We start from the raw sequence: 25,840 nt of genomic DNA, 5'->3' as shown, positions 1-25,840 counted from the left end.
CCTGGTGGCGCAGTGGTTGAAAGTCCACCTGCCGATGCAGGGGACATGGGTTCGTGTCCCGGTCCGGGAAGATCCCACATGCCGCAGAGCGGCTGGGCCTGTGAGCCATGGCCACTGAGCCTGCGCGTCCGGAGCCTGTGCTCCGCAACGGGAGAGGCCACAGCAGTGAGAGGCCTGCGTACCGCAAGAGAAAAAAAAAAAAAAAAAGTGAGGGGCTTAAAGCCACTTCTTTAGCTCATGATCCTGTGGGTCAGCAATTCAAGCTGGCTTCAGCTGGGTGATTCTTCTTTTCTTGGCTGGGTTCACTCATCTGTCTGCAGTCACCTGTGGGGCTGGTTGGGGATTGGCTGGTCCAAGACAGTCCCAGCTGGGATATCTTTTCTCTGCTCCGGTGGTCTCTCATCCTCAAAAGGCTAATTCCAGCTTGTTCACAGGGCCATTTGGCGGGATTCCAAGACAAAGCAAAAGTTGCATTTTCTCGTGAGGCCAAAGCTGGTTGCACAGCCAGCCCAGATTCAAGAGGTGGCATATTAGTTTGTTAGGGCTGCCGTAACAAAGCACTACAAACTGGGTGACTTTAAACAACAGAAATTTTTTTCTGGTGCTTATCTTTTCTACTGTTATTTCTTTCTTTTCTTTTTTAATTGAAGTACAGTTGATTTACAACATTGTGTTAGTTTCAGGTATACAGCAAAGCGATTCAGTTATATTGTACATACATATGTAAATATATTCTTTTTCAGGTTCTTTTCCCTTATAGCTTATTACAAAATATTGAGTATAGTTCCCTGTGCTATACAGTAGGTCCTTGTTGGTTATCTATTTTATAATAGTAGTGTATATATGTTAATCCCAAACTCCTAATTTATCCCCACCCCTTTTCCCTTTGGTAACCATGAGTTTCTCTTCTATGTCTATGGGTCTATTTCTGTTTTGTATATAAGTTCATTTGTATCAGTTTTTTTACATTTCACGTATAAGTGGCATCATATGATATTTGTCTTTCTCTGAATTACTTCACTTAGTATGATAATATCTAGGTCCATCCATGTTGCTGCAAATGGAACTATTTCATTCTTTTTTATGGCTGAGTAATATTCCATTGTATACCTATACCACATCTTCTTTATCCATTCAGTAGACATTTAGGTTGCTTCCATGTCTTGGCTATTATTGTAAATAGAGCTGCAGTAAACACTGGAATGCACATTTCTTTTCAAATTAGAGTTTTCTCCAGATATATGCCCAGGAGTGGGATTGCTGGATCATAGGTCAACTCTATTTTTAGTTGTTTAAGGAACCTCCGTATACTGTTCTCCATAGTGGCTGCACCAATTTACATTTCCACCAACAGTGTAGGAGGGTTCCCTTTTCTCCACACCCTCTCCAGCATTTATTATTTGTAGACTTTCTGATGATGGCTATTCTGACCGGTGTGAGGTGATACCTCATTACAGTTTTGATTTGCATTCCTCTAATAATTAGCGGTATTGAGCATCTTTTCATGTGCGTTTTGGCCATCTGTATGTCTTCTTTGAAGTAATGTCTATTTAGATCTTCTGCCCATTTTTCAATTGGGTTGTTTTTTTGATATTGAGCTGTATGAGCTGTTTGTATGTTTTGGAGATTAATCCCTTCTCGGTCACATCGTTTGCAAATATTTTCTCCCATTCTGTAGGTTGTCTTTTCATTTTGTTTATGGTTTCCTTCACTGTGCAAAAGATTTTAAGTTTAATTAGGTCCCATTTAAACAACAGAAGTTTTTGTCCTCACGTTACTGGAGGCTAGATGTCCAAGATCAATGTTGTTTCTTCTGAGGCCTCTCTCCTTGCCCAGACAGCTGCCTTCTCGCTGTGTCCTCACGTGGTTTTTCCTCTGAGCACATGCACCCCTGGTGTCTCCTTATGTGTCCAAATTTCCTCTTCTTACAGGGACACCAGTTGTATTGGATTAAGGCCCATCCTAACGGCCTCATCTTAACTGAATCACCTCTTTAAAGGTCCTATTTTCAAATACACAGTCATATTCTGAGGTACTGGGGGTTAGGACTTTAACATATAAATTTTGTGAGGACACAGTTCAGCCCATAACAGGTGGCGGTAAAAACTTCACCTGTTGATTGGAGGAGACGCAAGTCACGCTGAAAATGAGCGTGAACAGTGGGGGAAATGATTGCAACCATTTTTGTAGAAAACAAAAAAGAACCCCATACTGTCTGGTCCTCCAGACCTGGCCAGGCTTAGGCAGAGGCAATAGCCATGGGTGCCCTTTCTCACCAGCCTCTTCCTGGAGTTTATTGGTGACCCCAAGACCCCGGCCTGGAAGGGCTATCTTCTCGCCATGCTGATGTTCCTCTCCGCCTGCCTGCAAACACTGTTCGAGCAGCAGCACATGTACAGACTCAAGGTGCTACAGATGAGGCTGCGAATGGCCATCATGGGCCTGGTGTACAGAAAGGTGAGCCCCAGGGGAGAGGCGTGGCCTTTCCTCTCTCTCCATCCTGTCCCAATTTACAGACAAATGTTCCAGCCAAGAACTGAACCGTTACTGTCATCAGTGCCTAAAACCACACTCATTCATCACTTTACTCATGGTTGCTCACACTACACCCTCACCTTCTTGGCTATTTCTGTAAGGCTTGCGTGATCTGACCCTGGGACCTCTTCTACCTGATTACATCACACACTTCTTTCACTTTCCTCTGGCCCCACAGGTCTTCTTTCAGTTCCTCAAGCACGCCAAACAATCTCCCCACCTCAGGGCCTTTGCACTTGCTGTTCCCACTGCCTGGGCACCCTTTCCACAACTCTTCATGTAGTGAACACTCACCCCCCTGAGGATAAAGGGCTAACCTACGGGCTGTGTGGAAACTGGATAAAGGTGGACTGTCAGCTATTTTACAAGGTAACACTGCTTACAATTAAAATGACCCCTGACCCCTTGGTAAATTGCATCTGGGCTGGAAGTTCTGCCAATGAACTATGATACCCAGAGGTAAGCCATAGCATTGGGCTTCTCTCTGCAGTGATTCTTGTCCCCTTGGGGGACCTTGGAACCGAAACCTGTGAGGCTGCTGCTCTAAGAGATGTTGGCCCCTCTGGGGTCTGGAGCATGTGAGCAAGGCAATCCTGTGTAAGCCCCTTTCTCTCACACCTGAGCTGTCACTTGGGAAAGAAGGGGGCAAAGGGATCAGCTCCTGGATGGCCGTGTGGCTCCTGAATTTCAGGCCACATCCCCCTGAGCACAGTGGAGCTGGTGTGGCCTGTCCAGTCTCGGGAGTCCACACATGGAGCTGAGGCTGCAGGAAGATGACCCGAAAGCTTTGCTCTTCCCATCCCCACCCTTGGGGCAGCCGCCTTCATCACCTGATGAGGTCACACCCCTCCACTCTGCCCTCTGGGCTGCTTCTGTTTTAACTGTGTCTTCTTATTTTCTGTATCTGGTGCTTTGACATCTGGCGTCTTGCTGACCCTGGAGGGACTGCCCCTCTGTCCCTCCCAGGATCAGCCAGTTCCCAGAGATGCTAAGTGACTCATCTGAAAGCATCTCTTTCACATGCAAGCCAACCAATCCAGAGCTCACACCCCAACTGCCTCCTTTTTGGGCCCTAACACTCTAGGCCACTATCCCCTGCCTTAATCGCCCCAGGGCAGGGTACCAGACAATGAGGCCCAGCTCCTATGCCCAGAGCCTGGTGGAATTATTCAAACTAGCCAATCCTAAGCCTGCTTACCCTGCCTGACCTTGCCATGAAAACCACAACAAGCTCTTGCCTGTGGTCCCCCCAACCCTGCAGCATCCTGGTGCTTCCCCAGTGGCCCCCTCATAGCGTGGGGTGCCCCCTCCTCTTGAGATCTGTGAGTATAATAAACCCTCTTGTCAAGGGCAGTCTTCTCTGATCTGTGGGCTTGCCATGCCTGAATAATGATAAAACCTATATTTGAAAACACTTCTTCATGGCACTCATCATAATTACTATTAAAGGATGAACTATGTAAATCTTTATTTAATTTCATCCCCCAGCTCAAACTCCACTCCGAAGAGAGCAAGTGCCCCGCCTCTGTTGATCACAGTACTCACCTCAGAGTGAGGCCCAGAGCAGGTGCTCAGTAAAGATTTGAAGATTTTTTTTTCAGATTTCTACACTCAATCATTGCCAGCTCACCACTTCACCCCCTCACTTCTTCCCTGACACACTCAGCAGAGAGAGGACTGCAAGTAGAACGTAGCATTCAACAGGCTGGAAGGGGTCCACTGTGACCCCAGAGTTAGGGCAAATTTGGGGCTGCCAGAAAACCAGCTTGGTGTCTGAGAGGCACACTGAATGCCTGCAGGGGTCAGTCTAACACCCTGTCTAGCCCATGTCGTGCCTCTGTCATCCTGGATTCCAATCCTGGCCCAGTCACTTAGGAGCCCTCTGGCTTTGGGCAGATTGGTCAATTTCTCTGTGCCTCAGTTTCCTTAGCTGTGAAATGGGGTTAATAATTCTGCATCTCACTGATTCTAGTCTCACGGTTTTTTTCTCTTTTTAACCTCTGAAATCAAGATGTTTTAATTTAGTTGGCATTGATGTTTTTTCCCGTAGTGATACAAAAATAGAGAGTACTTTATCCACAGTGTTTTAGATTGAATGAAATATGGCAGTACCTGCTCCATACAGTTGTCTGATGTGCCCCATCACGGAAAATGGTGAAACTGTTAGTTTATTTAGCACAGTGCCTAGGATATAGCGCTCAGCAGATGACCACCATTATCTGCATTATCACCATTATCAACTATTGCTTTCACCACGCACTGGTAGTATGTTATTAATTGTTATTAGTCCAGTGCTTTAGGAGTTTCAGGGTATTTTCATTTCTGTCTTCTCCCTGGAGTCTCACAATGGGAGGTTAGCTGAGGAGATTTTATTAGCCCACTTTACAGATGAGTGAACTGAGGCTCAGATGGTAAAGAAATCTGCCTCAGCCAGCAGGGGCAGCACAGCTTAGACCCCGGCCTGCTGGGTGGCTGTTCTCTTGCTCAGTCCAAACCGTGGGCCTCCCTCCCTCCTGGGCCCTTCCTCCCTCGTGGTCCTCCCTAACTGCCCCTCACCCCCTCCTTCCCTCCCTCTTGACTCAGGTCTCCATCTTCTGCCCCTTCCAGGTCCTGGCTCTGTCCAGCAGCTCCAGAAAGGCCAGCGCAGTGGGGGACGTGGTCAACCTGGTGTCTGTGGACGTGCAGCGGCTGACCGAGAGCATCACCTACCTCAACGGGCTGTGGCTGCCGCTCATCTGGATCATCATCTGCTTTCTCTACCTCTGGCAGGTGTGCTGGGGCAGAGAGAGCTGGGATTTGAGTTGAATCCTCCTCCCCCTCCTCCTCCCCCTCCTCCCCCTCCTCCTCCCCCTCCTCCCCCTCCTCCCCCCTCCCCTCCCCCTCCCCTCCCCCTCCCCCTCCCCTCCTCCTCCCCCTTTTCCTCCCCCTCCTCCTCCTCCTTCCTCTCCTCCTCTCTCTCCTCCTTCTTAATCCTATCTCCATGTGCACACTGCGGGCTGATGTAATGGGCAAAGTCTTAGACGAGGATGACCTTCACTTCACCTTGGGCTGGATGCTCACCTCTCGGGGCCTCAGTTTCCTCATCTGTATGATGATGATGGTGATGACATTGGCACTTTTTGGGTGTGATATCGGGGTACCAAGTGAGCAGATTAGGCATGTTTTGAAGTTACCAGTAATGGTAGGGCACCATCACCACCACCACTACCAACAGCAAAAAAAATGGAAAGAAAATTTAGGGGAAAGAATTTACTACTTGGTTTTCAAAAAGCATAAAGTAGCCAACCAGGCAAAAAAAAAAATCAGAACTTTTTCTAACTTTCTTACATCTGTTTTGTGGTACAGGATTTTTTTTCTTTTTAATTAAAATCACAGACTTTGTAGTGGGACTGCCTGTGTTCGAATCCTGTTTTCACCACTTGCTAGTTGTAAAACCTTCCAGTAAGTAACTTAGCCTCTCGGTGCCTCATTTCCTCATTGGCAAAGTGAGGACTGTAATTAACCGAAGTGCCCCAGCCCTTGAGTTGCTGAGGAATTAAATGAGCTAATACCTGTGAAGCACTTAGATAGCATCTGGGACACAGCTATACCCTATAGGTGTTTAATTGTCTTGTTGGTTATGCATGGGGGTGGGGCAGTTCATTTGAAGATCTTCTTCAGCTCTGCTCCATGAGGGCTGGTTCCAGGCTCACAGGCTTTTCTGTAAAGGAGCAGATTGTAGATATTTTAGACGTTAGGGGCCATAGGGTCTCTCTCAAAACTATTTAACTCTTCCCTTCTAGTGCACAGGCAGCCATAGACAATACTAATCAAACAGGCCTGGTGGTGTTCCAATAAAATTACTTATGGACACTGAAGTTTGAATTTCATGTAATTTACACATATCATGAAATCATCTTCGTTTGATTTTCTTCAATCATTTTAAAATGTAAGAACGATAAACAATCTTTGTACAGCTTGAGGTCGGCATATAAACAGGTGGAGAGATCTGGCCCATGTGCTGTGTTTCACAGGCCCCTGGGTGGGTGTATCAACGGCATATTGATTGTGAGTGAGTGTGGAATGCTCCAGAATACCAGCTGTGTGTTATTATCATTATTGTACCTCTGCTACTGCTCCAGTGCCCCCACAATAAGGGCTTGGGGCCTGGACACTTTTTGACTTGCTGCCTTGCAGTCTAGGACCTAGCATACAGAGGGTGCTCAGCAAGTGCATAACTGTTGGCTGTTATTATTAGAGAGAAAGGGAGGAAGGACACTGGGGAAAATGCAGGGCAGTTAAACAGGCCGACCCGAGACTCAAGTGAAACTGCAGACAACACACCCATCACTTTCCCTGACTCTTGGCAGGTGGTCCTAACATCAGAAAGTCACTGGTAAAGGGGGAGCGGTAGGAATTGGGGTTGCTACAGTTAGCATTTGTAGCATTTTTGCCAGAGAGAGTTTATTTAACCTTGTGTTCACATTCCTTTGAATATTCTCCCAGCCCCGGCTGTAGGCAGGTGTTTGCCTTCTGGGCACCTCTCCATTTGGCCATTGGGAGGCGCCGTTGCTGCATAAATGAAACACTGGCTTGCTAGGGCGGCAAGATTAGAAACTAAACATTCTTAGGGGCTGAGAGCGGAATATGAGGCCCACGGAGTGAAGAGGGGGGTGGGGCTCGTCTAGAGAATGGACCCAAATGACCTCAGGAGGAATCTCACATCATAGCCACTTAAAAATCATTTACTCTACTCGCCACCTCCACATTTTCCAGATAGAGAAACGAAAGAGGGAGGGAAGATAACTGACCCAAGTCACAAAGCTGGGGGGTAGGGCTGCCAGACAAAATACAGGATGTCCAGTTAAAGATGAATTTCAGATAAACAGAAGAATTTTTTATTATAAGTATACCCCAAACATGACATGGGATATACTTATACTAAAAACTTATTTGCTGTTTATCTGAAATTCCAATTTCACTGGGCAGGCAGTTTAATATATTTATTTGCTAAATCTGGCAACCCTTGTCAGGGGATAATCATTGATTGTATGACACCAGCACTCACTACAGGCAGAGTGGGAACAGCTCCATTTCCATTTAATGGGAGAAACTGCAGCTTAGGGAGGGTCAGTAACTTGCCCAAGGCCACACCAGTGTGTGTAAAGTCAGCATTTGAACCCAGATCCCGATTCCAGAGTCTGTCTTCACCGTTCTAGCCAGGCGCTGCCCATCTAGGTGCATGACCCGTCTTGACTGTGACCCTGCCCCCATCCCATTTTGTGAGGTGCATCATTTCCCCCTCTCTCCCCTCCCTAACGAAGATGGACTCCATCTTCCACAGGTATTTCCTTCTAAGGAGCCCATGAGTCCTGGTCTCTATGACCTGGTAGCTGCCCTCATTGGACTCTCTGACACCTCCCTGCCTTAGGGCCCAAGTCTGAGCCTCCCCCCACCCCCGTAATGACAGCTGGGCTTCTGGAATCGTCTCGTGACATCCTGCCCTTTGTCTCCAGCTTCTAGGACCCTCTGCCCTCACCGCCATCGCTGTCTTCCTGAGCCTTCTCCCTCTGAATTTCTTCATCACCAAGAAGAGGAACCACCATCAGGTTTGGCATTTGGAAGAAGGGACGCTCCAGGCAGGAAGGGGGGCGGGAAGCCTGCAGGTCCTGGGCCCTGCACTGGTGCAGGGCAGTGGGGAGGGGAGAGGGGTGGGGTGGGCGTGGTGGCGGCTTGCGGGGCGGTTGCAGAGAAGGAAAATCCCGGACTTGTCCCTGTCCCCTCCTCTCTTCTTCCTTCTGGTCCCAGGAAGAGCAAATGAGGCAGAAGGACTCTCGGGCGCGGCTCACCAGCTGCATCCTCAGGAACGTGAGGACGGTCAAGTACCTCGGCTGGGAGGGAGCCTTTCTGGACAGAGTCCTGCGCATCCGGGCCCAGGAGCTGGGCGCCTTGAGGACCTCCAGCCTCCTCTTCTCTGTGTCTCTGGTGTCCTTCCAAGTGTCCACGTTTCTGGTGATGTCACTCTGGTCTCCCTGCAGAGCATGGACTGGGGGAGGGAGTGCTGGGGGCGGGGATAAGGGCTCCCCATATCGGATCCCAGGGTCACCATCACACGGACTGACCAGCACCCAGTGTGAGCATCATATCAACGACACCTGGAACCAAAACACCACCAACCCCTGGAACAGAACCACCCCCTGGTGACATCCGGAACTACAAATGCCACCAGGACCTAGAGCCCTCCGTGGCTGCTGATACCTGCGACTTCAGAGTCATCTTCCCAGAGAGTCTAGTGTCACAAGTTCCACCCATGTCTAGAACCACAAAAATGCCACCAAGATGGAAAACTGCGGTGTCCCCCAAAGCCTGGAACCAGGAGTTTCTGATTCTTAGAACAGGGGTCACACGCGCGCAACTCCTTTCATCAGTAGAAGAATTTGGGGGGAGATCTGGATGGAGGGGGGAACCCAATCCCACGTGGCAGCTGTGGCCACTAGGAGCCCTGGAGATACCACAGCTGGCCTGCCTTTCCTGGCCACGTTTAGCAGCTCAATGTCACCTCCTGTGTCTCCCACCCAGGTGGCACTGGTTGTGTTTGCTGTCCATACTCTGGTGGCCGAGGAGAATGCCATGGACGCTGAGAAGGCCTTCGTGACGCTCACGGTTCTCAACATTCTCAACAAGGCCCAGGCGTTCCTGCCCTTCTCCATCCACTCTGTCGTCCAGGTGAGGTGGCAGGGAGGGGAGGCCGTCTTGGAGGAGCCTTGTAGGGGGGCAGCGGGCCGTGCCGGGGCAAGGAGACGAAGCAGGGAAAGAGACGGGAAGGCACAGGAGACAGCGGGAGGATGCCAGCAAACATCCTCAAACTAGGCAGCCTCACCTTTCCAGCAATTCTGCATGATGCAAGAATTCAGTCTGGTTCCCTTTTTATACAAAGTAATTTCACTTTATTTCTCTTCCTCTACTGTCTGCACTCACACTGTGTGATGAAAATGAGAGCATCGGTCTAGCTGAGCCATCCCTATTTAACTATCCTTTCATCACGGAAGATGGGGTTGGGGCTGGGAGTGGCGAGGGTGCCTCCAGGTGGACAAAGTTTGCAATCATTCCTGATGACGGCCAACCATCCTCTTCCCGGGTCTGGTCTGCAGAATGGAAGCAAGGAGGTGGGAGGTCACCACTACCTCGTTGTGCCACCCTCACGTGCATCGTTTTCTGTGACCTAGAAAGCTTTGTGTTGATGCCTTGCAAGTGTGTAGGACTCGGTAGTCCGGAAGCTTTCCCACCATCTTGAGGCACCCAACACCCGACATCTGAGTTCTTTTTTTGCCCTTATGGCACAGTTGACCTAGGGCTTTGGTTTTTCCAGGCCCGGGTGTCCTTTGACCGTCTGGCTGCCTTCCTCTGCCTGGAAGAAATTGACCCTGAGGCCATAGACTCAAGGTCCTGCAGATGTGGTGAGAGCTGAGTTCAGCAGGAAGGGGGTGGGAGGGATGAGGGAACCAGCAGGGCTCCCCCTTCCCACAGATGGAATGCCAGGATCCCAGCTGAGGGGCTGCCGGCATGTGCTGGCATGTGCAGACCAGGCCATCGGCCATGTGACTAGGAAACAGATGCCATGTAAGGACTCTCCCCTTGTACCTAAGAAAGCATCAAGCTGCTTACCTAGAAATCACCCACATGGTGATTAGAAGTGTATCCTATGACATTGGTGCCTGAATCCAAATTCTGGCTCCAGCACTGACCCCAACATGGGTGACCTTGGCCAGTTAGTAATCTCTCTGAGCCTCAGTGTTCCCATCTGCAAAATGGACATGATGATCATCACAGCACCTCTGCATAGGATTGTTGTGAGGGTTAAATGAGTCCTTTGAAGCATCGCAGTTAGAGCAGGGCCCTGCACAAAGTCAGCATTCAGTGCATTTTAGTTAGAACTATTATTAGGAAAAAACCCCACAGAAGTCAGCAAAGAGGCCTCTAAATAACCCAAAATTGCTGTTTCTGAGGCTCCTCACAGCTCTGGGCACGTTTTCAGCTGGGCGAAGCTTTGTTCAGCCGAATCAGTGTGATGCGGGCATTCAGAGGTGGGCTCTGCATTCAAACCCCAGGTCTGCCTCGCCCAGCTCTGTGGCTCTGGGCAGTAACTCCCCCACTGCCGGCACCGTTCCCCACTGTGTCACCCCACCTCCACCAGGAGCACCCTGAGAGCCACCAAAAGATAGCAGGTCCCCGGTCTCAGGAGCTGCCCAATAAATAGCTTAGGGTCCGTGATGTCGTGCCTTTATCCCCACAGGAGGGCCCCACGGACCCTGGACCAGAGACCCCTGAGGGTTATTTGAGTCATGACTTTGACACACCTGGTCACCTGCCTGCGGCCAGAGCCTCATACCGCCCCCCGTGGTCTCAGTCCCTGCTGTTCCCCCAAAGGTGTGTGACAGTGAGATTAACACAGACACCAAGAGCTAACGTTGACCAAGTGTTTACCACGAGCCAGCACATTCACAGTGCTTTACTTAGTGGTGACCCCCTTGCTCCTCACCACAGCACTATGGGGTAGATACCTCTACGACCCACCCATTTTACAGATGGGGAAATGGAGAAGCATCCCCACACCCCAGACCATTAAGAAAGGACAAGACCCCAGAGTAGGATAGCCAGATTCACAAAGAAAAACATAGGACTCCCAGTTAAGTTTGAATTTCGCATACTCCGAAAATAGGCTTTTTTAGTCTTAGTAGCTCCCATGCAATATGTGGCAGCATAATTATCCTAAAAAAAGTACTCATTGTTTATCCAAAATTCAGATGTAACTGGGCATCCTGCATTTTGTCTGCAACCCTCCCCTAGAGACCATCCAGTCCAGGGGGTGTCAACAGGTGTCAACTGCTCATTAGATGTAAGATTCTCAGGCCCCACCGCAATGGAGAGTCTCATTTTTTGGTTTGGGCTGAGCCATGGAGAGCTTTGTGTTTTAAAAAATCTTTCCAGGTGATTCTAAATGTGTGTTTAGTGTCCAAAACCACTAATCTGGCTCCTCCCTCATTATATAGATAAAATATCTGAGACCCAGGGACATAGAGAGACCATATGTCCCTGGTTACATCTGTGGTCCCAGTGAAATTAATAACACTCCCTTCACTCTCCAGAGTCCCGGATCAGGTGATAAATTGTATCAGAAGCACACTAACCTTTTCTGTGAAGGACCCAATTGTATCTATTTTAGGCTTTCCAAAGCCCTTTGTTCTCTGTTGTAACTGCTCACCTTTGCCTTTGTAGTGTGAAAGCACTACGTAAATGGATGGGCATGGCTGTGTTCCAATAAAACTTTATAAAAATAGGCAGCAGACAGGATCTGGCCCCTGGGCCATGGTTTGCCAGCCCCTGAGTTGTACAACCATCTGGCAGGGAGAGAATATGACCACCACAGGGTCACACACAAGCCAGTGAGTGGAGGGACAGTTTAGTGGAAGAGATTTCCTGTTGCCTGGGGGTCTCTTAGAGGAGGGGCCAGCCAGGAGCATCTCTTGTAACTGGTCTTTTATGCCCTGCAGCCACTGGAGAGGATTACATCAGAATACAGGAAGGCACCTTCTCTTGGTCCAAGGAAAGCCCTCCCTGCCTGCACAGGTACAGGTGGTTTCCCTGGTAACAACCTTCCTGTTGCCATTGACAAAGTGGGGGAGGATGGGAAAGCTGGGAAAGGGAGAGCTCCTGCCCACGGAGGGGGAACAGGGCATCTGAGCCTCGCCCAACAGGGAGGAGATGGCTCTCTGGTCCCCAGGCTGGTCACAGTGATGCCAAGGGAGGCCTGGCCAAGCACAGCCCCAAGGCCCGGCCCAGTCAGCTGTGGGCGCTTCTGTGCCTCCTGTGTCAGACTGGTCATTGTCACCTCCAGCCCCCAACTATTTGGCTGGGTCTCTGTGGCAGAAAACCCCAAAACTCCCTGTGAAGGGAAAGAAAACACCCGGGGCCATATTTGTGTTTCTTGTCATTTGCTCATTTCATTGTATTTATTGAGCACTTGCTATGTGCCAGGCCTTGTTCTAGGAACTGGAAATAGAGTAAAGAAAACAGATAAGAACCCTGTGCTCTTGGGGCTGATGTTCTGATCGGGGGTCGGGGGGATGCACAAATGGGAAATCAGGGTTGGGAGGCAGAGCACGGTGTCAAGGGAGGGGCGTGTGCGGTGAGGGAAGGCTTGGCATTTAAACAGAGGTCAAATGAGGGGAAGGAATGAGCCTTGCACGTGTCTGGGAGAGGAGCTTTCTAAGCAGTGGGAACAGCAAGTGCAAAGGTCCTGAGGCAGGAGTATGCCTGGACCCAGGATTCTCCACCTCAGCACTGCTGATGTTCGGGGCTGGATAGTTCTTTGTCATGGGGGCTGTCCTGTGTACTGTAGCATGATTAGCAGAACCCCCAGTATCTACCCACTAGATTCCAGCAGCAGCCACACCAGGTATAACAACTGAAAGTGTCTCTAGACATTGCCATGTGACACCTGCAAGGCACAATCCCCCCAGGTGTGTTTGGGAAGCAGGAAGTCAGCATGGCCACAGCAATGGGACGCTGGGCGTCCTTCATGATTGTTAGGACCTCAGCTTTTACCCTGAGTGAAACAGGAACCGCCAGGGGCTTCAGCGGGGGAGTGTCATGAGCTGGCTTGGGTTTGAACAGGTCCCTTGGGCCCCTCCATGGAGGACAGACTGCACGACACAGAAAGGGGTGGGGAGCGAGGGCAGAAGCAGGAAGAGCAGTGAGGAGCTTGTGGCAATGACCTGGGCAAGAGGAGATGCTGGTAAACCTCCTGCCCAATAAACCCTGTGTGAGTGTGGGTACATGTGTACACACGGGTGTACATGCGTGTGTGCAGATGTGTGTATGCATGGGCGTGTGTGAGAGCATGTTTGTGTGTGTGTGTGCACTTGTGTGTGCATGGATTGTGTATATGTTGTGTGCATATGTCTGTGTGCACACACGTATGGTGTGCATATGTGCACTTGAGTGTATCTGTGTGTGCAGCCTGTGTATGTAGTATATGTGTGCACAGACACATGTGCCCTATGTGTGCTTGCATGTGTGCATCTGTGTACATGCATGTGTGTGGTATACTGTGTGCACATACACGTGTGCATGCATGTATGTGGGCACATGTACGATCACATGCAGGATGGCTGTTTGCATAGCCAGACAGGGATCGGGAGAGGGAAGGATGGCCCCCAGACATCCTCTTAGCGGCGCCCCCACCCCAGGTGTGCCATCAGCAGCCAAGGCTGGCTCTGTCTGGGGTTCACCAATTCTGCGCAGACTCGGGCTGAATCCTACCCAGGGACACATCACCCCTTCTGTGTTATCAGGATCAACCTCACGGTGCCCCAGGGCTGCCTGCTGGCTGTCGTCGGTCCAGTGGGGGCAGGAAAGTCCTCCCTGCTCTCCGCCCTCCTTGGGGAGCTGTCAAAGGTGGAGGGGTCCGTGAGCATCAAGGTGAGGCCGCACCCTTGCCTGTCTGCTGGAATGTCCCCCTGTCTCTGCTCCTCCCTGTTCCCCGTCTCACAGCTAAGCTCCCTGCCTCCTTCCACCACAACCAAGAGCCCAGCTCCCACCGTTCCTCCTCCGTCCCCATCGGCCTCCTTGTGTTTTAGGGTCCGGTGGCTTACGTGCCGCAGGAGGCCTGGGTCCAGAACATGTCCGTGGTAGACAACGTGTGCTTCGGGCAGGAGCTGGACCTGCCATGGCTGAAGAGGGTCCTGGAGGCCTGTGCCCTGTGGCCAGATGTGGGTAGCTTCCCTGCAGGAGTCCACACCCAAACTGGGGAGCAGGTGAGGGTCTTAGGGCCTTCTTGGGCCAGGGAGGCATGGTGGCTGAGGGCCATTTGCCATCCTGACCTGTGGGCGGTGTGGTGGGAGGGTCGCTGGGGGGGGGGCAGGGAGGTAGGGGAGAAAAGGGGCCCAGCTCAGAGCCAAGCACATAGCAGGTACTCAATAAATAGTTATTAATGAGTGAATGGTTGAAAATAGAGACCGAGGAGAGGCTGGGAGACATGCGAGGGCTTGGTGGTTAGGGGCTGTCTAACAACTGGGAATGAGGTGATCCAGGCTCCTGCCTTGCCTCTCTTGGTGACACTGGTCAAATTGCTTCCCCTCTCTGGACCTCACCAAAGGGTCTGGGCAGAGATGTCCAATAAACAGGATGTACGCATCCGGAGCTATGGGTTGGGCGGGGATTGGCAACTTATGACCCACAGGTCGAGTCTGGCCCACCGTCTGGGTTTGTAAATAAAGTTTTATTGGGACCCAGCCATGCACATTCATTTACCTGTGGTCCATGGCTGCTCTTGCACGATAAGGGCAGAGATGAGCAGTTGTGACAGAGACCAGGGCAGTGGGGGTGGGGCGGTGTGCCCACAAAGCTTTAAGTAGTTACTTTCTGGTCCTTTACAGAAAACACTTGCTGACTCCCAGATTAGGGAATTGAGAGTGGAAAAGTGGAAGTTTAAGTTAAGTAAATGGGTGAGGTTTCCTCTAGGGAAGAGGAGAGGGCCCTGGAAAGTGTCTGGAGGAGCCAGAGAGATCAGCTGAGAAGGAATATCTAGGGAGGAGGATGAGGCATCATGCAGCCAAGGGAAAGGGGTTTCAGAAGGAGGGGGGTGCCTGCTGCCGGCTACGTCTGTCCAGCTGTGTCACATCCTAAACCAAATGTGATTTCCGGTTACCTCCTCCCCCGAAGCTCGCCCCATCCTGGGTGATGGAAGCTCCGTCCTTCCAGAGCTCAGATCCAAAACCTTGGTGTCCTCCTCGATTCCTCTCTTTTTCTTACACCCACATCTAATTCGTCAGCAAATCCTGTTGGATCCACCTTCGAGGCAGATCCAGAATGTTCCAGTCCCCATATCAGCTCTCCCCTCATTGCTGCAGGAGCCCCTGGCTGCCCTCCTTGTTTCTGTCCTCACCCCTAATAGGCTAATCCCAGTGCAGCAGCCAAAGGGATTCTTTTCAGACCTGTCAGTTCATGTCCTTTGTCTGCTCAGAACCCTCCAGGTTTCCCCATCTCCTCAGAGTCATAGCCACAGTGTTGGCCATCAATGACAAGGCGTGCCCCCACGATCTCACACCAGTTATCTCCGACTTCATCTCCCATCATGCTCCCTCTTTCCTGCTTCTCTCCAGCCACATGGATCTCCACGATGTTCCTTGAACACCCAAAGTATGCTCCTACCTCAGGGCCTTTGCACCTGCTGTTCTGTATGCTTGTAAAGCTGTTTCTCAGGAGTTCACATGGTTCATCCTGTCAAGTCTCTTAGTGGAGAATAGCTTTCCCTGACCACCTTACCCAGCACAGCAACCCTGCTCACACCAGTACACCCTACACCCTTCCCCTGCTCTATTATTCTTCATGGTGTATAACACCATCTGATAGGTGATAACATTTTATGTGTTTGTTTATTGATTATCTCTCTCCCACCCCACCCTCATTAGAGTGAAGGATCCATGAAAGCAGGGATGAGGTTTTGTTCATTGCTGTGTCCCCAGAGCCTAGAACACTGCTGGGTACATAATAGCCATGCAGTAAATATAAGTGGAATGAATGAATAAGTGAAAGAACAAAAGGAAGGAAGAGAGGAAGGGAGGAAGGGAATGGAAGAAGAAAGAAGGAAGGAAGGAAAGAAGGAAAGAAAGAAAGAAAAAGAAAGAAAGAAAGAAAGAGAAAAAGAAAATAAGAACATAAGGACTGAAAAGCTACCACTGGATTAGGCAACAGGGGAGTGACCAGTGTCCTTGAGGAAGGCGGCATCAGTGGAGAAATGGGAACAGAAGCCAGACTCAAGTGGAGGGAGCAGTGGGTGCAGGAAGCTTGTCTGGAAAGGGGAGAAGCCAGGCAGGGTGGAAGCTGGGGGAGATGTTGGCTTGAGAGCAAGCGTTTCAAGCTGGAGGTGGCCCTAGAGGACAGGCACCATGAGCCATAGCTCAGTCTGATGAGCAGACCTGGCCCCCGTCACACCGGCTTCACCCAGCAGGTGTAGATGCAGTTCCCTGTCTCTCTCTTATGGCCACAGGGCATGAATCTCTCTGGGGGCCAGAAGCAGCGGCTGAGCCTGGCCCGGGCTGTGTACAGGAAGGCTGCTGTGTACCTGCTGGATGACCCCCTGGCAGCCCTGGATGCCCATGTCGGCCAGCATGTCTTCAAACAGGTCATCGGGCCTGATGGGCTGCTCCAGGGAACGGTAAGTTTGGGAAAATGTCTCAGAGGGCATAGAGCAAAGGCAGAGAAAGTCCTAACCCAAGTCTGCTCACCACCATCCTCCATGAATCCAGTGTTCTTCTTTGTAATGGTCAGCTTTTGCTGTGACAATGCTGCATAACAAACAACCCCCCAAATGTCAGTGGCTCACAGCAGCAGTCTTTTTTTTTTTTTTTTTTGGCTGAGCTGAGTCTTCATTGCTGCGCGGGCTTTCTCTAGTTGCAGTGAGTGGGGGCTACTCTTCGTTGTGGTGCACGGGCTTCTCATTGTGGTGGTTTTGTTGTGGAGCACAGGCTCTAGGTGCACAGGCTTCAGTAGTTATGGCACATGGGTCCTAGAGTGCAGGCTCAGTAGTTGTGGCACATGGGCTTTGCTGCTCCATGGCATGTGGGATCTTCCTAGACCAGGGATCGAACCCATGTCCCCTGCATTGGCAGGCAGATTCTTAACCACTGCGCCACAAGGTAAGTCCGAGCAGTCATTTCTTGCTTCTGGGTCTGTGGTTAAACTACCACAGCTCTGCCTCAGGTCATTGGCCAGGTTCAGTTGAACTCCGTGTCTTCTGGTTTCAAGACAGGTTGAAGGAGCCCCTTTATTTCACTGTTGGGACATGCTATTTTTGAGAAAAAGGGCAGGAGCACAAGAAGGAGAGCTTTCCCCACTCTGAGCCCCAGGACACTCCCAGCCCATTCCCCCAGCTCTGGAACAGTGGTCAAGCACACGAGTGTAAATTCATCCCTTCCTGCCCAGACACGGATTCTCGTCACCCACGCGCTCCACGTCCTGCCCCAGGCTGATTGGATCGTGGTGCTGGAAGATGGGGCCATTGCAGAGATGGGTTCCTTCCAGGAGCTTCTGCACAGGAAGGGGACCCTGGCGGGCCTTCTGGATGGATCCAGACAGCCAGGAGATGGAGGAGAAGGAGGTACTGGCTGGGCTTTGCTGGTTCTCTGTGCCTGGCTTCTGCCACCCTTGGGGAGAAGGTTCCACAGATCCCACTGGCCAGAGTGGAGCACTCTGGCCACACCCTCCCCACAGGCCCAGGCCTGGAGGCAGATGCCTCTCCCACAAGGCCACCCAACCCCCAGTAAGAGCCAGTGGCACCTTCTATGAGCCAGGGGCTGTGCTAAGTGCGTCTATAAACATGCATTGTCTCATTTGGTCTCCACACACCCCTGGGAGACACCTGCAATTATGGCTGCCACTTTTCAGATGAGCAACTCAGGCCAAAGAGAGTTAAATAATTTGCCCCAGGTCACATTAGAACTTGGGTGTGTTCAACTCCAGGGTCTGTGCTTGAAACTGCTACAGAGACTGAGCAAAGAGGGCATTTGGTGCCTTGAGGCCAGAGGCCCCCAACACGCCAGCTAGGGCTTCTACTAATCCAGAGAACACAGTGCCCACTGGAAAAATGACAATGTTCTGGAAGTGAAGTCAGTGATCCAAGTGCAGCCACTGTGAGTGATAAAGAACAGCCAGGGTCCCCTCCATTCACTCATTTAATCACCACTTAGCCCCTATGAGGTCAGTACTGTACTTAGCTCCATTTTATAGATGAGGACTGAGGCCCAGAAGTTAAGGAACTCGTCCAAGTTTACCTGGCTCATAAGTGGCAGTGTTGGGCTTTGAACCTCCAATTGCAGGCCGTGTGCTGCCCCTGCATGACAGAGGGGGTTTCACAGCCAGGTCCTCTGTCCCGGGCTCTGTCTCCTCTGTTGAGCCCTGGCTCACCCTGGTAAAAACCCTAAGTGTTGGTTCACGGTGTCAACCTCCTGGAGCTTGAAGATAGAAGCTTCCCGGCTTGGGGGATGGTGGGCAGGAGAGTCCTTCCCTGGGGGAGATGACATCTGAGGTTGGGTGAGAGCTACCTGGGAAAGAACATTGCAGACACAATGAATTGCTTATGCAAGGGTATTGGGGAGACCCGAGCTGTTGGACTATGTGTAGTGTTTACTGCTGTTTCCCAACCCCAAGTTCATAGCAGATGCTTGATTATATTTGCCAAGTGAATAAGTAAATGAATAAATAATGTTCCTGGAGGCACCCAGGGAGGATGGAGAGAGGGAGAAGGAGCCAGATCAGAGAAAACAGATGCTCAGCGAGTGAAGGCTGCTCAGCCAGTGGGTGTCAAAGCTGGCATCTGGACGCCGAGGTACCGACCTCCATAGAGTGACATGGCTCCCTTGACCTTGCAGAAACAGAACCCCCGGCTGGTGCCAAGGACCGCAGAGGCTCTGCTGGAGGTGGGAGGCCTGAGGGTGCACCAGAGAGGTGAGTTTGCTCTGGTGCAGAGCTTGGGGAGGGCACAAAAGCTGAGGCTGAAGCAAGGCGGCTGTGTCATCACCTGCATCTCAGGCAGGTAGGGGGCGGCCACAACCACTCTGGATTGAACATCTGCTTAAGACCCACCATAGGGCTCAGCTGTGGGATAATTCACCAGAGACTATTTGACAATCAGTTAGCCACAATGATTAAGTCTCCACATGTTCTGTTCATGAATCCCCTAAAGTTTATCAGAGTTGTCTCATGGCTGGAGTGGGGCAGGGCCAGCTCCAAAGAAGGAGCCACGCCCTAGTTGTTAATGTCCGTGCCAGGCCCTGTCATTCATGCTTTGAAGGTCATCAGCATCACTTGGTGCTGGTGGGGCTCACCAGGAGGAGGCCTGCTGTCCCCTTTTCTCAAGCCCCCTTTAGCCAGACCATAGCTGGACTCCTGTGCTCTCCCTTTTTATGGAAAGTGACCTTGTGAAACAGAACAACAGACCGCTGGGAGCCAGAGAGTGTGAGCTTAAGTGCCAGCTGTTAGGGAACTACAGGGGGAACTGGAGGGCCCTCGGTCCCTGAGGTTGGGCCCCAGTTCCTCCCATCCCAGCTAGCCAGCCAGAGTACCCCTGGGCCACACACTGGACCGGCCCGCCGTCTTCACAGTGCACAGTATCCTAAGTAAGACCAGATAGGTAGATAATAGGTAGAGAGGTAAGTAGGTAGGTAGACAAATAGGGTAACAGATAGACAGATAGATGACGAATGGATGAATAGACAGATAGATAGATAGATGATAGGTAGGGTTCATAGACAGACAGACAGACAGACAGATGTAGGTAGATAAATATTGTATTGGAAAAACCTGCTAGTCTTCCCTCTTTCTCTCCATACTCTCACACAACTACAACATTCACCCTGACACCAGATGGGTGCCCCCTGCCCCGCCGCAGACCTTCACACCAAGCAGTTCTCCACAACTCAGTTCTGACACTGTCTATCTGGAGATGTCAGATCCCACAGGTTAAGGGCTCAGTCGCTCAAGTCTGCTCCCCCCACTTCAGATGCCAATTGCAAGTAGTAGGTCTCCAGGGTTCCCACAACTTCTGTCCTGCTTGGGGACAAATTGGGGGTTTGCATCACCTGCTCCTCGAATTCAAGTAATTTGCTAGAACAGCTCACAGAACGGAGGGAAACACATACATTTAGCCGTTTATTAAAGGATGTGACAAAGGAGACAGAACAGCCAGATGAAGAGATTCACAGGACGAGGTCTGGGAGGGTCCCACGTGCAGGAGCTTCTGTCCCCGTGGAGCTTGGTGTATCAACCTCTGGGTATGTGGATGTGTCCACTAACCTGGAAGCACCCCAAATCCCATACTGTTGGGGTTTTATGGAGGCTTCCTCGTGTGGGCATGATCCATTATTAACTCCCATTTCCAGCCCCTCTTCCCTCTCTGGAGAATGCGGGTGGGGCTGAAAATTCCAAGCTTCTAGTCATGGCTTAGTCTTTCTGGTGACCAGCCCCCAACCAGGAGCCATCCAGGAGCCCACCCACCTCAGTAGAACAACAGATGCAACTAGGGCTCTTATCACTTAGGAATTTACAAGGGTTTTAGGAGCTCTGTGCCAGGGATGGGGTCAAAGACCAAGTAGATATTTCTTAACATAAATCACAATATCGCAAAGATGGATAGGTGAATAAATAGATAGATAGACAGATAGATAGGCAGACAAAGAGACATAGATTATCCCCATATTACACCTGAGGAAACTGAGGCACAGAGAGATTGTCAGCTGCCCATGGTTTCACAGTTAGCAGATGGTAATTCTCATTTAACATTGTCAGCCTACTCAGCCACAGATAAAAGGAACATTCAAGAAGTCTTCAGCATCTGAATTGTGCAAAGTTGACGTCCTGCAAACCTGGACTGACGAATCTGAGAATAAACAGCAGATGCAAAATGATTGCAGCAAAGCTTAGACCAAAATGAAAACCAAGTTCCAAAGTTGGCAAATAAGTTCATTCAGTGAGATGGCGTCGGAAGAACAGGCTTGCCTGACTCTGGGGTGACAGGTGGCATCTAGCTGGGCACCACAGAGGGAGGACTGGGGCATGGCACCTAGTTGGCGCTCAGTACGTTAGTTGAATGAATGAATGAGAGAGTGAGTGGCTCAGTGGCTTCCAGTGGCCATGAGGGTTGGGCATATACACCCCACGAAGAGAGACACTGATTTGTCCTCATTTCCTCTAAATGACAGGTCCATGAAGTTAATCCCTGAGAAGGACAGCACCACTTCAGAAGCCCAGACAGGGGTTCCCCTAGATGATCCTGAGGGGGCAGGACAGCCAAAAGGAGAGGACAGCATGCAATACGGCAGGGTAACCACCCGCTGCTCCCTCCCCGCCTCCACATCCACTGCCACGCTGGCCCTGGGGACTCAGGACCTCCCAAGAGATACAGCACTTGGGGGGGGGGATGGGGATGGGGGGGTGACTCACTTTTATTGAGCACCTACTATATGCCACATAAGATTCTAGATACTTCATACTTCTTAATGCACACAACCACCTAAAATCAGATGGTGATAGCTCCATTTTAGAGATGAAGAAACTGGGTTCTTAAAGAGTTTAGACATTTGTTTGTGTTCTCACAGCTAGCAAGTGACCAACTTGGGACTCAAACCTAGGACAGTCTGAATCTGAAACTTGTACTACTTCTTCTCTCCTATGCTGCTTTGTCCACCCATCCCCCACCCATTCACCCACCTACCTACTCATTCATTCATCCATCCATTTACCTTTCCACCTATTCACTCATCCATCCCACTCACCCATCCATCCACCTACCCATCTACTCACTCTTCTATCCATCTCACACAACCATCCACCCATCTGCCATCCATCCATCCATCATCCATTGCTCATTTATCCACCCATCCTCCTACAGACCCACTCATTTATTCATCCACCCACCCACCTACCCATTTACTCACCCATTCGCCCACTCAACCATCCACCTACTCATCCATCCAGAAGACATTTACAGAATCCCCACTGTGTGCCAGACGAAGTTTCTGCCTTGGTGGAGCTTGCAGGCTAGTGGTGGGGGGCAGGGGAGAGAGTGAGAAAACAATTATGCTAATAAGCAAGGTGATATCAGGTAGTGATAAATGCTATAAACAAAATTAAGTGATGAGACAGGGACCGACCAAGGATCAGGGGCCTGCTTGGATAGGATGCTCTGAGGAGTGACATTTGACATCCCTGAAGGATGCGAAGGAAGTAGCCATGGAAAGAGCAGGGGGAGGAGCATTCCAGGCAGAGGGAACAGCAGGGGTGGAGACTCTGAGGTGAGAAGGAGCTTAGGGTGCCAGAGAAAAGGAAGGGATCCCATGAAACCAGCAGATAGTGTGTAGATGGTAAGGTGAAAGAGTGTACAAGAGGTTTAGAATTTCTTCTCAGAGCAAGAGAAAGTCCAGGGCAGGTTAGCAACAGCAAGATGTTTTCAACAGCAAGTGGATGTTTTCAAAAGTTCACTCTGTAAAAACAAAACAAAAACAAAAAACACACACAAAAAAACAAAAGTTCACTCTGGCTGCAGCTGCATGGAGAATTTCAGATTTGTAGGAACCAAACTTTAAACAAGTGACTTAACCTCTCTGTGCCTCAGTTTCCCTATCTGTCAGGTGGGAATTATGATGAGGATGGAGACACATGCTTGTTCCATAGTAGGTGTTCAATAAATCACTCCAAACTCAGAAAGTGCCACAGCCTGTCCCCTTTAAGGTTCCCACTGCCATCTGGGAGCCATAGAGGAAGGGGGTCCTGAGGCTGGGCGGGCCTGGAGGGGAGAGGATGCTCCAGGTGGGAGGTAATGCATGGTGGTTCCATCTGCCCCACTGGCAAGTTTTGGGAGCCCCACCTGGCCTTTCCTCTCTCCCCCTGGGGTGTCTCTCTGCCCCCATCTCTCCTACGTGTGCTACAGGTGAAGGCTACCATGTACCTGACCTACCTACGAGCTGTGGGCACCCCGCTCTGCCTCCACGCACTTTTCCTCTTCCTCTGCCAGCAAGTGGCCTCCTTCTGCCGTGGCTACTGGCTGAGCCTGTGGGCAGACGACCCCACCGTGGATGGACGGCAGACTCACGCAGCCCTGCGGGGCTGGGTCTTTGGGCTCCTGGGCTGCCTCCAAGGTACCCCTGCCAGCCTTCCTCACTCTCCATCCTCCAGCTCCACCCGAGGGTTTCTCAGGGCTCCTTCGCCCACACCTCCCTGGCTCACCCTGTCCTTCCTGAACATCCGTGCAAATGTCCTGGGTCCAAACACAGACCTGCATCCTTAAGATGGGGCTGGGGAAGTGGGGGACAGGGCACATGCCTACTTTTACAGAAGCCTCAGAGTCTCTTCCAGCCTCATCAGCAAAGGCAGAATCTTGGCCTCCAGATGCTGGGGCAGCTGAGCACTTAGGTGGGGCAGCAGGTCCACTGGACTCTGCCCCTCTCCCAAGCTGAGGACAGCCCCAAGGTCTGACTGCTGGTGACTTCCAGCACCCCCGCCCCCAATCCCATGCTTCTGCCACTGCCCCACCCCCATCCCCCAGAGGAGGTAGAGCCCTGCATCACATCCCCACCATCATCTCCTCCCACCTTCTCTTCCTTTTTAAAAAATAGATTTATTTTTTTAGAGGAGTTTTACATTCAGAGCAAAATTAAGCAGAAGGTACAGAGATTTCCTCACTCATCTATAACCTCCGTCATTACCAACATCCCCCCACCAGAGTGGTACATTTGTTACAAATGAACCTATATCCACACATCCTAGTTAGCCAAAGTCTGCAGTTTTCATCAGGGTTCACTCTTGGTGTTGTACATTCCATGGGATGGACAAATGTATAATGACATATATCCACTGTTACAGTATCGTACAGAATAGCTTCACTGCCCTAAAATTCTCTGTACTCCACCTTTTCATCTCCGTTTCATTGATCTAGTTGTCTATTCTTTCACCAATACCACAGAGTCTTTTTTTCCTGAGTTCTATACCATAATATTTTTTCCCAGTTTTGCTGATATAGTTGACTTACAGCACTGTGTAAGTTTAAGATGTAGAGCATAATGATTTGGCTTACATACAGCATGAAATGATGGCCACAGCGAGTTTAGTGAACATCCGTCATCTCATATAAATACGAAATTAAAGAAAGAAAAAACATTTCCTTGTGATGAGAACTCTTAGCATTTACTGTCTTAACTTTCATACATAATACGCAGCAGTGTTTATTATATTTATCATGTTATACATTCACTCCTAGTGCTTAGTTATCTTATAACTGCAAGTTTGTACCTTTTGACAGCTTTCATCCAGTTCCCCCTCCCCCCATTCCTCCACCTCTGGTAATCACAAATCTGATTTATGAGTTTGTTTATAAGTATAATTGACATACAACACAATGTGAGTTCCTGTTACACAACATAGCAATTCGATATTTCTCTCCATTTCAAGATGATGACCACCTAAGTCTAGTTACGATCTGTCACCATGAAAAGATATTATGTAATTATTCACTATATTCCCCCACACTATATATTTCATACATCTGACCCATTTATTTTGCAAATGGAAATTTGTACCTTTTAGTCTCCCTCACCTATTTTGCTCCTTCCCTCTGGCAACCACATGTTTTTTCTCTGTATCTATGACTCTGTTTCTGTTTAGTTATGCTTGTTCATTTGCTTTTTAGAGTCTACGTATAAGTGAAATTATACAGTATTTGTGTTTCTCTGACTTATTTCACTTAGCATAATACCTTCTAGGTCCACCCAAGTTGCCACAAATGGCAATATTTCATTTCTTTTTTATGGCTGAGGAATATTCCATTGTATATATACCACCTCTTCTATATCCATTCATCTGTCAGTGGGCACTTAATGTTTCTTCCATATCTTGGCTATTGTAAATACTGGTGCAATGAACATATGGGTGCATATATCTTTTCAAATTAGTGTTTTCATTTTCTTTGGATAAATATCCAGAAGTGGAATTGCTGGATGGTATGGTAGTTCTATTTTTAATTTTCTGAGGAATCCCCATACAGCTTTCCATTGTGGCTGCCCTAGTTTACATTCCCACCAACAGTGCATGAGGATTCTCTTTTCTCCACATCCTCACCAACACTTGTTATTTGTTGTCTTTTTGATAATAGCCATTCTGACAGGTGTGAGATGATATCTCACTGTGGTTTGATTTACATTCCCCTGATGACTAGTGATGTTGAGTATCTTTTCATGTACCTGTTGACCATCTGTATGTCATCTTTGAAAAAATGTCCATTCAGATCCTCTGCCCATTTTTTAATTGGGTTGTTTGATTTTTTGATGTTGAGTTGTATGAGTTATTTGTATATTTTGGATTTTAACCCCTTATCAGATATATCATTTGCAAATAACTTCTCCCATTCGGTAGGCTGATTTTTTCATTTTCTTGATAGTTTACGTCACTGTGCAAAAGCCTTTAAATTAATGTAGTCCCATTTACTTATTTTTGCTTTTGTTTTCTTGCCTGAGGGGACATATCCAAAAAAATATTACTAAGGCCAATGTCAAAGAGCATACTGCCTGTTTTCTCTTAAAAGTTTTATGGTTTCAGGTCTTATATTTAAGGCTTTAATCCATTTTGAATTTATTTTTGTATATGGTATGAGAAAGTAGTCCAGTTTGATTCTTTTGCATGTACCAGTTTGATTCTTTTGCATGTAGTGTCCACGTTTCCTAGTACCATTTACTGAAGAGGCTGTCTTTTTTTTTTTTCCTAATCCAATCCAACCTTA

General features: G+C 49.6%; 1 protein-coding gene across 1 annotated transcript in view; it reads left to right on the top strand.

The window, feature by feature from the left end:
* The window catches only part of ABCC6 (ATP binding cassette subfamily C member 6), a 63,741-nt gene that overhangs the window by 16,460 nt on the left and 21,441 nt on the right, over positions 1 to 25,840 (top strand). The window contains exons 9-22 of the mRNA XM_059038300.2: positions 2,280 to 2,457; positions 5,143 to 5,304; positions 8,031 to 8,123; positions 8,323 to 8,526; positions 9,094 to 9,240; positions 9,884 to 9,971; positions 12,066 to 12,141; positions 13,869 to 13,995; positions 14,154 to 14,330; positions 16,565 to 16,732; positions 17,500 to 17,674; positions 18,945 to 19,020; positions 21,273 to 21,393; positions 23,000 to 23,207. Of these exons, the coding sequence (XP_058894283.1) occupies positions 2,280 to 2,457; positions 5,143 to 5,304; positions 8,031 to 8,123; positions 8,323 to 8,526; positions 9,094 to 9,240; positions 9,884 to 9,971; positions 12,066 to 12,141; positions 13,869 to 13,995; positions 14,154 to 14,330; positions 16,565 to 16,732; positions 17,500 to 17,674; positions 18,945 to 19,020; positions 21,273 to 21,393; positions 23,000 to 23,207 (2,000 nt within the window). The remainder of the gene's footprint in view (positions 1 to 2,279; positions 2,458 to 5,142; positions 5,305 to 8,030; positions 8,124 to 8,322; positions 8,527 to 9,093; positions 9,241 to 9,883; positions 9,972 to 12,065; positions 12,142 to 13,868; positions 13,996 to 14,153; positions 14,331 to 16,564; positions 16,733 to 17,499; positions 17,675 to 18,944; positions 19,021 to 21,272; positions 21,394 to 22,999; positions 23,208 to 25,840) is intronic.

The sequence above is a fragment of the Kogia breviceps genome, chromosome 14, assembly GCF_026419965.1.
Source record: "Kogia breviceps isolate mKogBre1 chromosome 14, mKogBre1 haplotype 1, whole genome shotgun sequence".
NCBI classification, from domain to species: domain Eukaryota; kingdom Metazoa; phylum Chordata; class Mammalia; order Artiodactyla; family Physeteridae; genus Kogia; species Kogia breviceps.
This window is presented reverse-complemented; position numbering and strand designations above follow the sequence as displayed.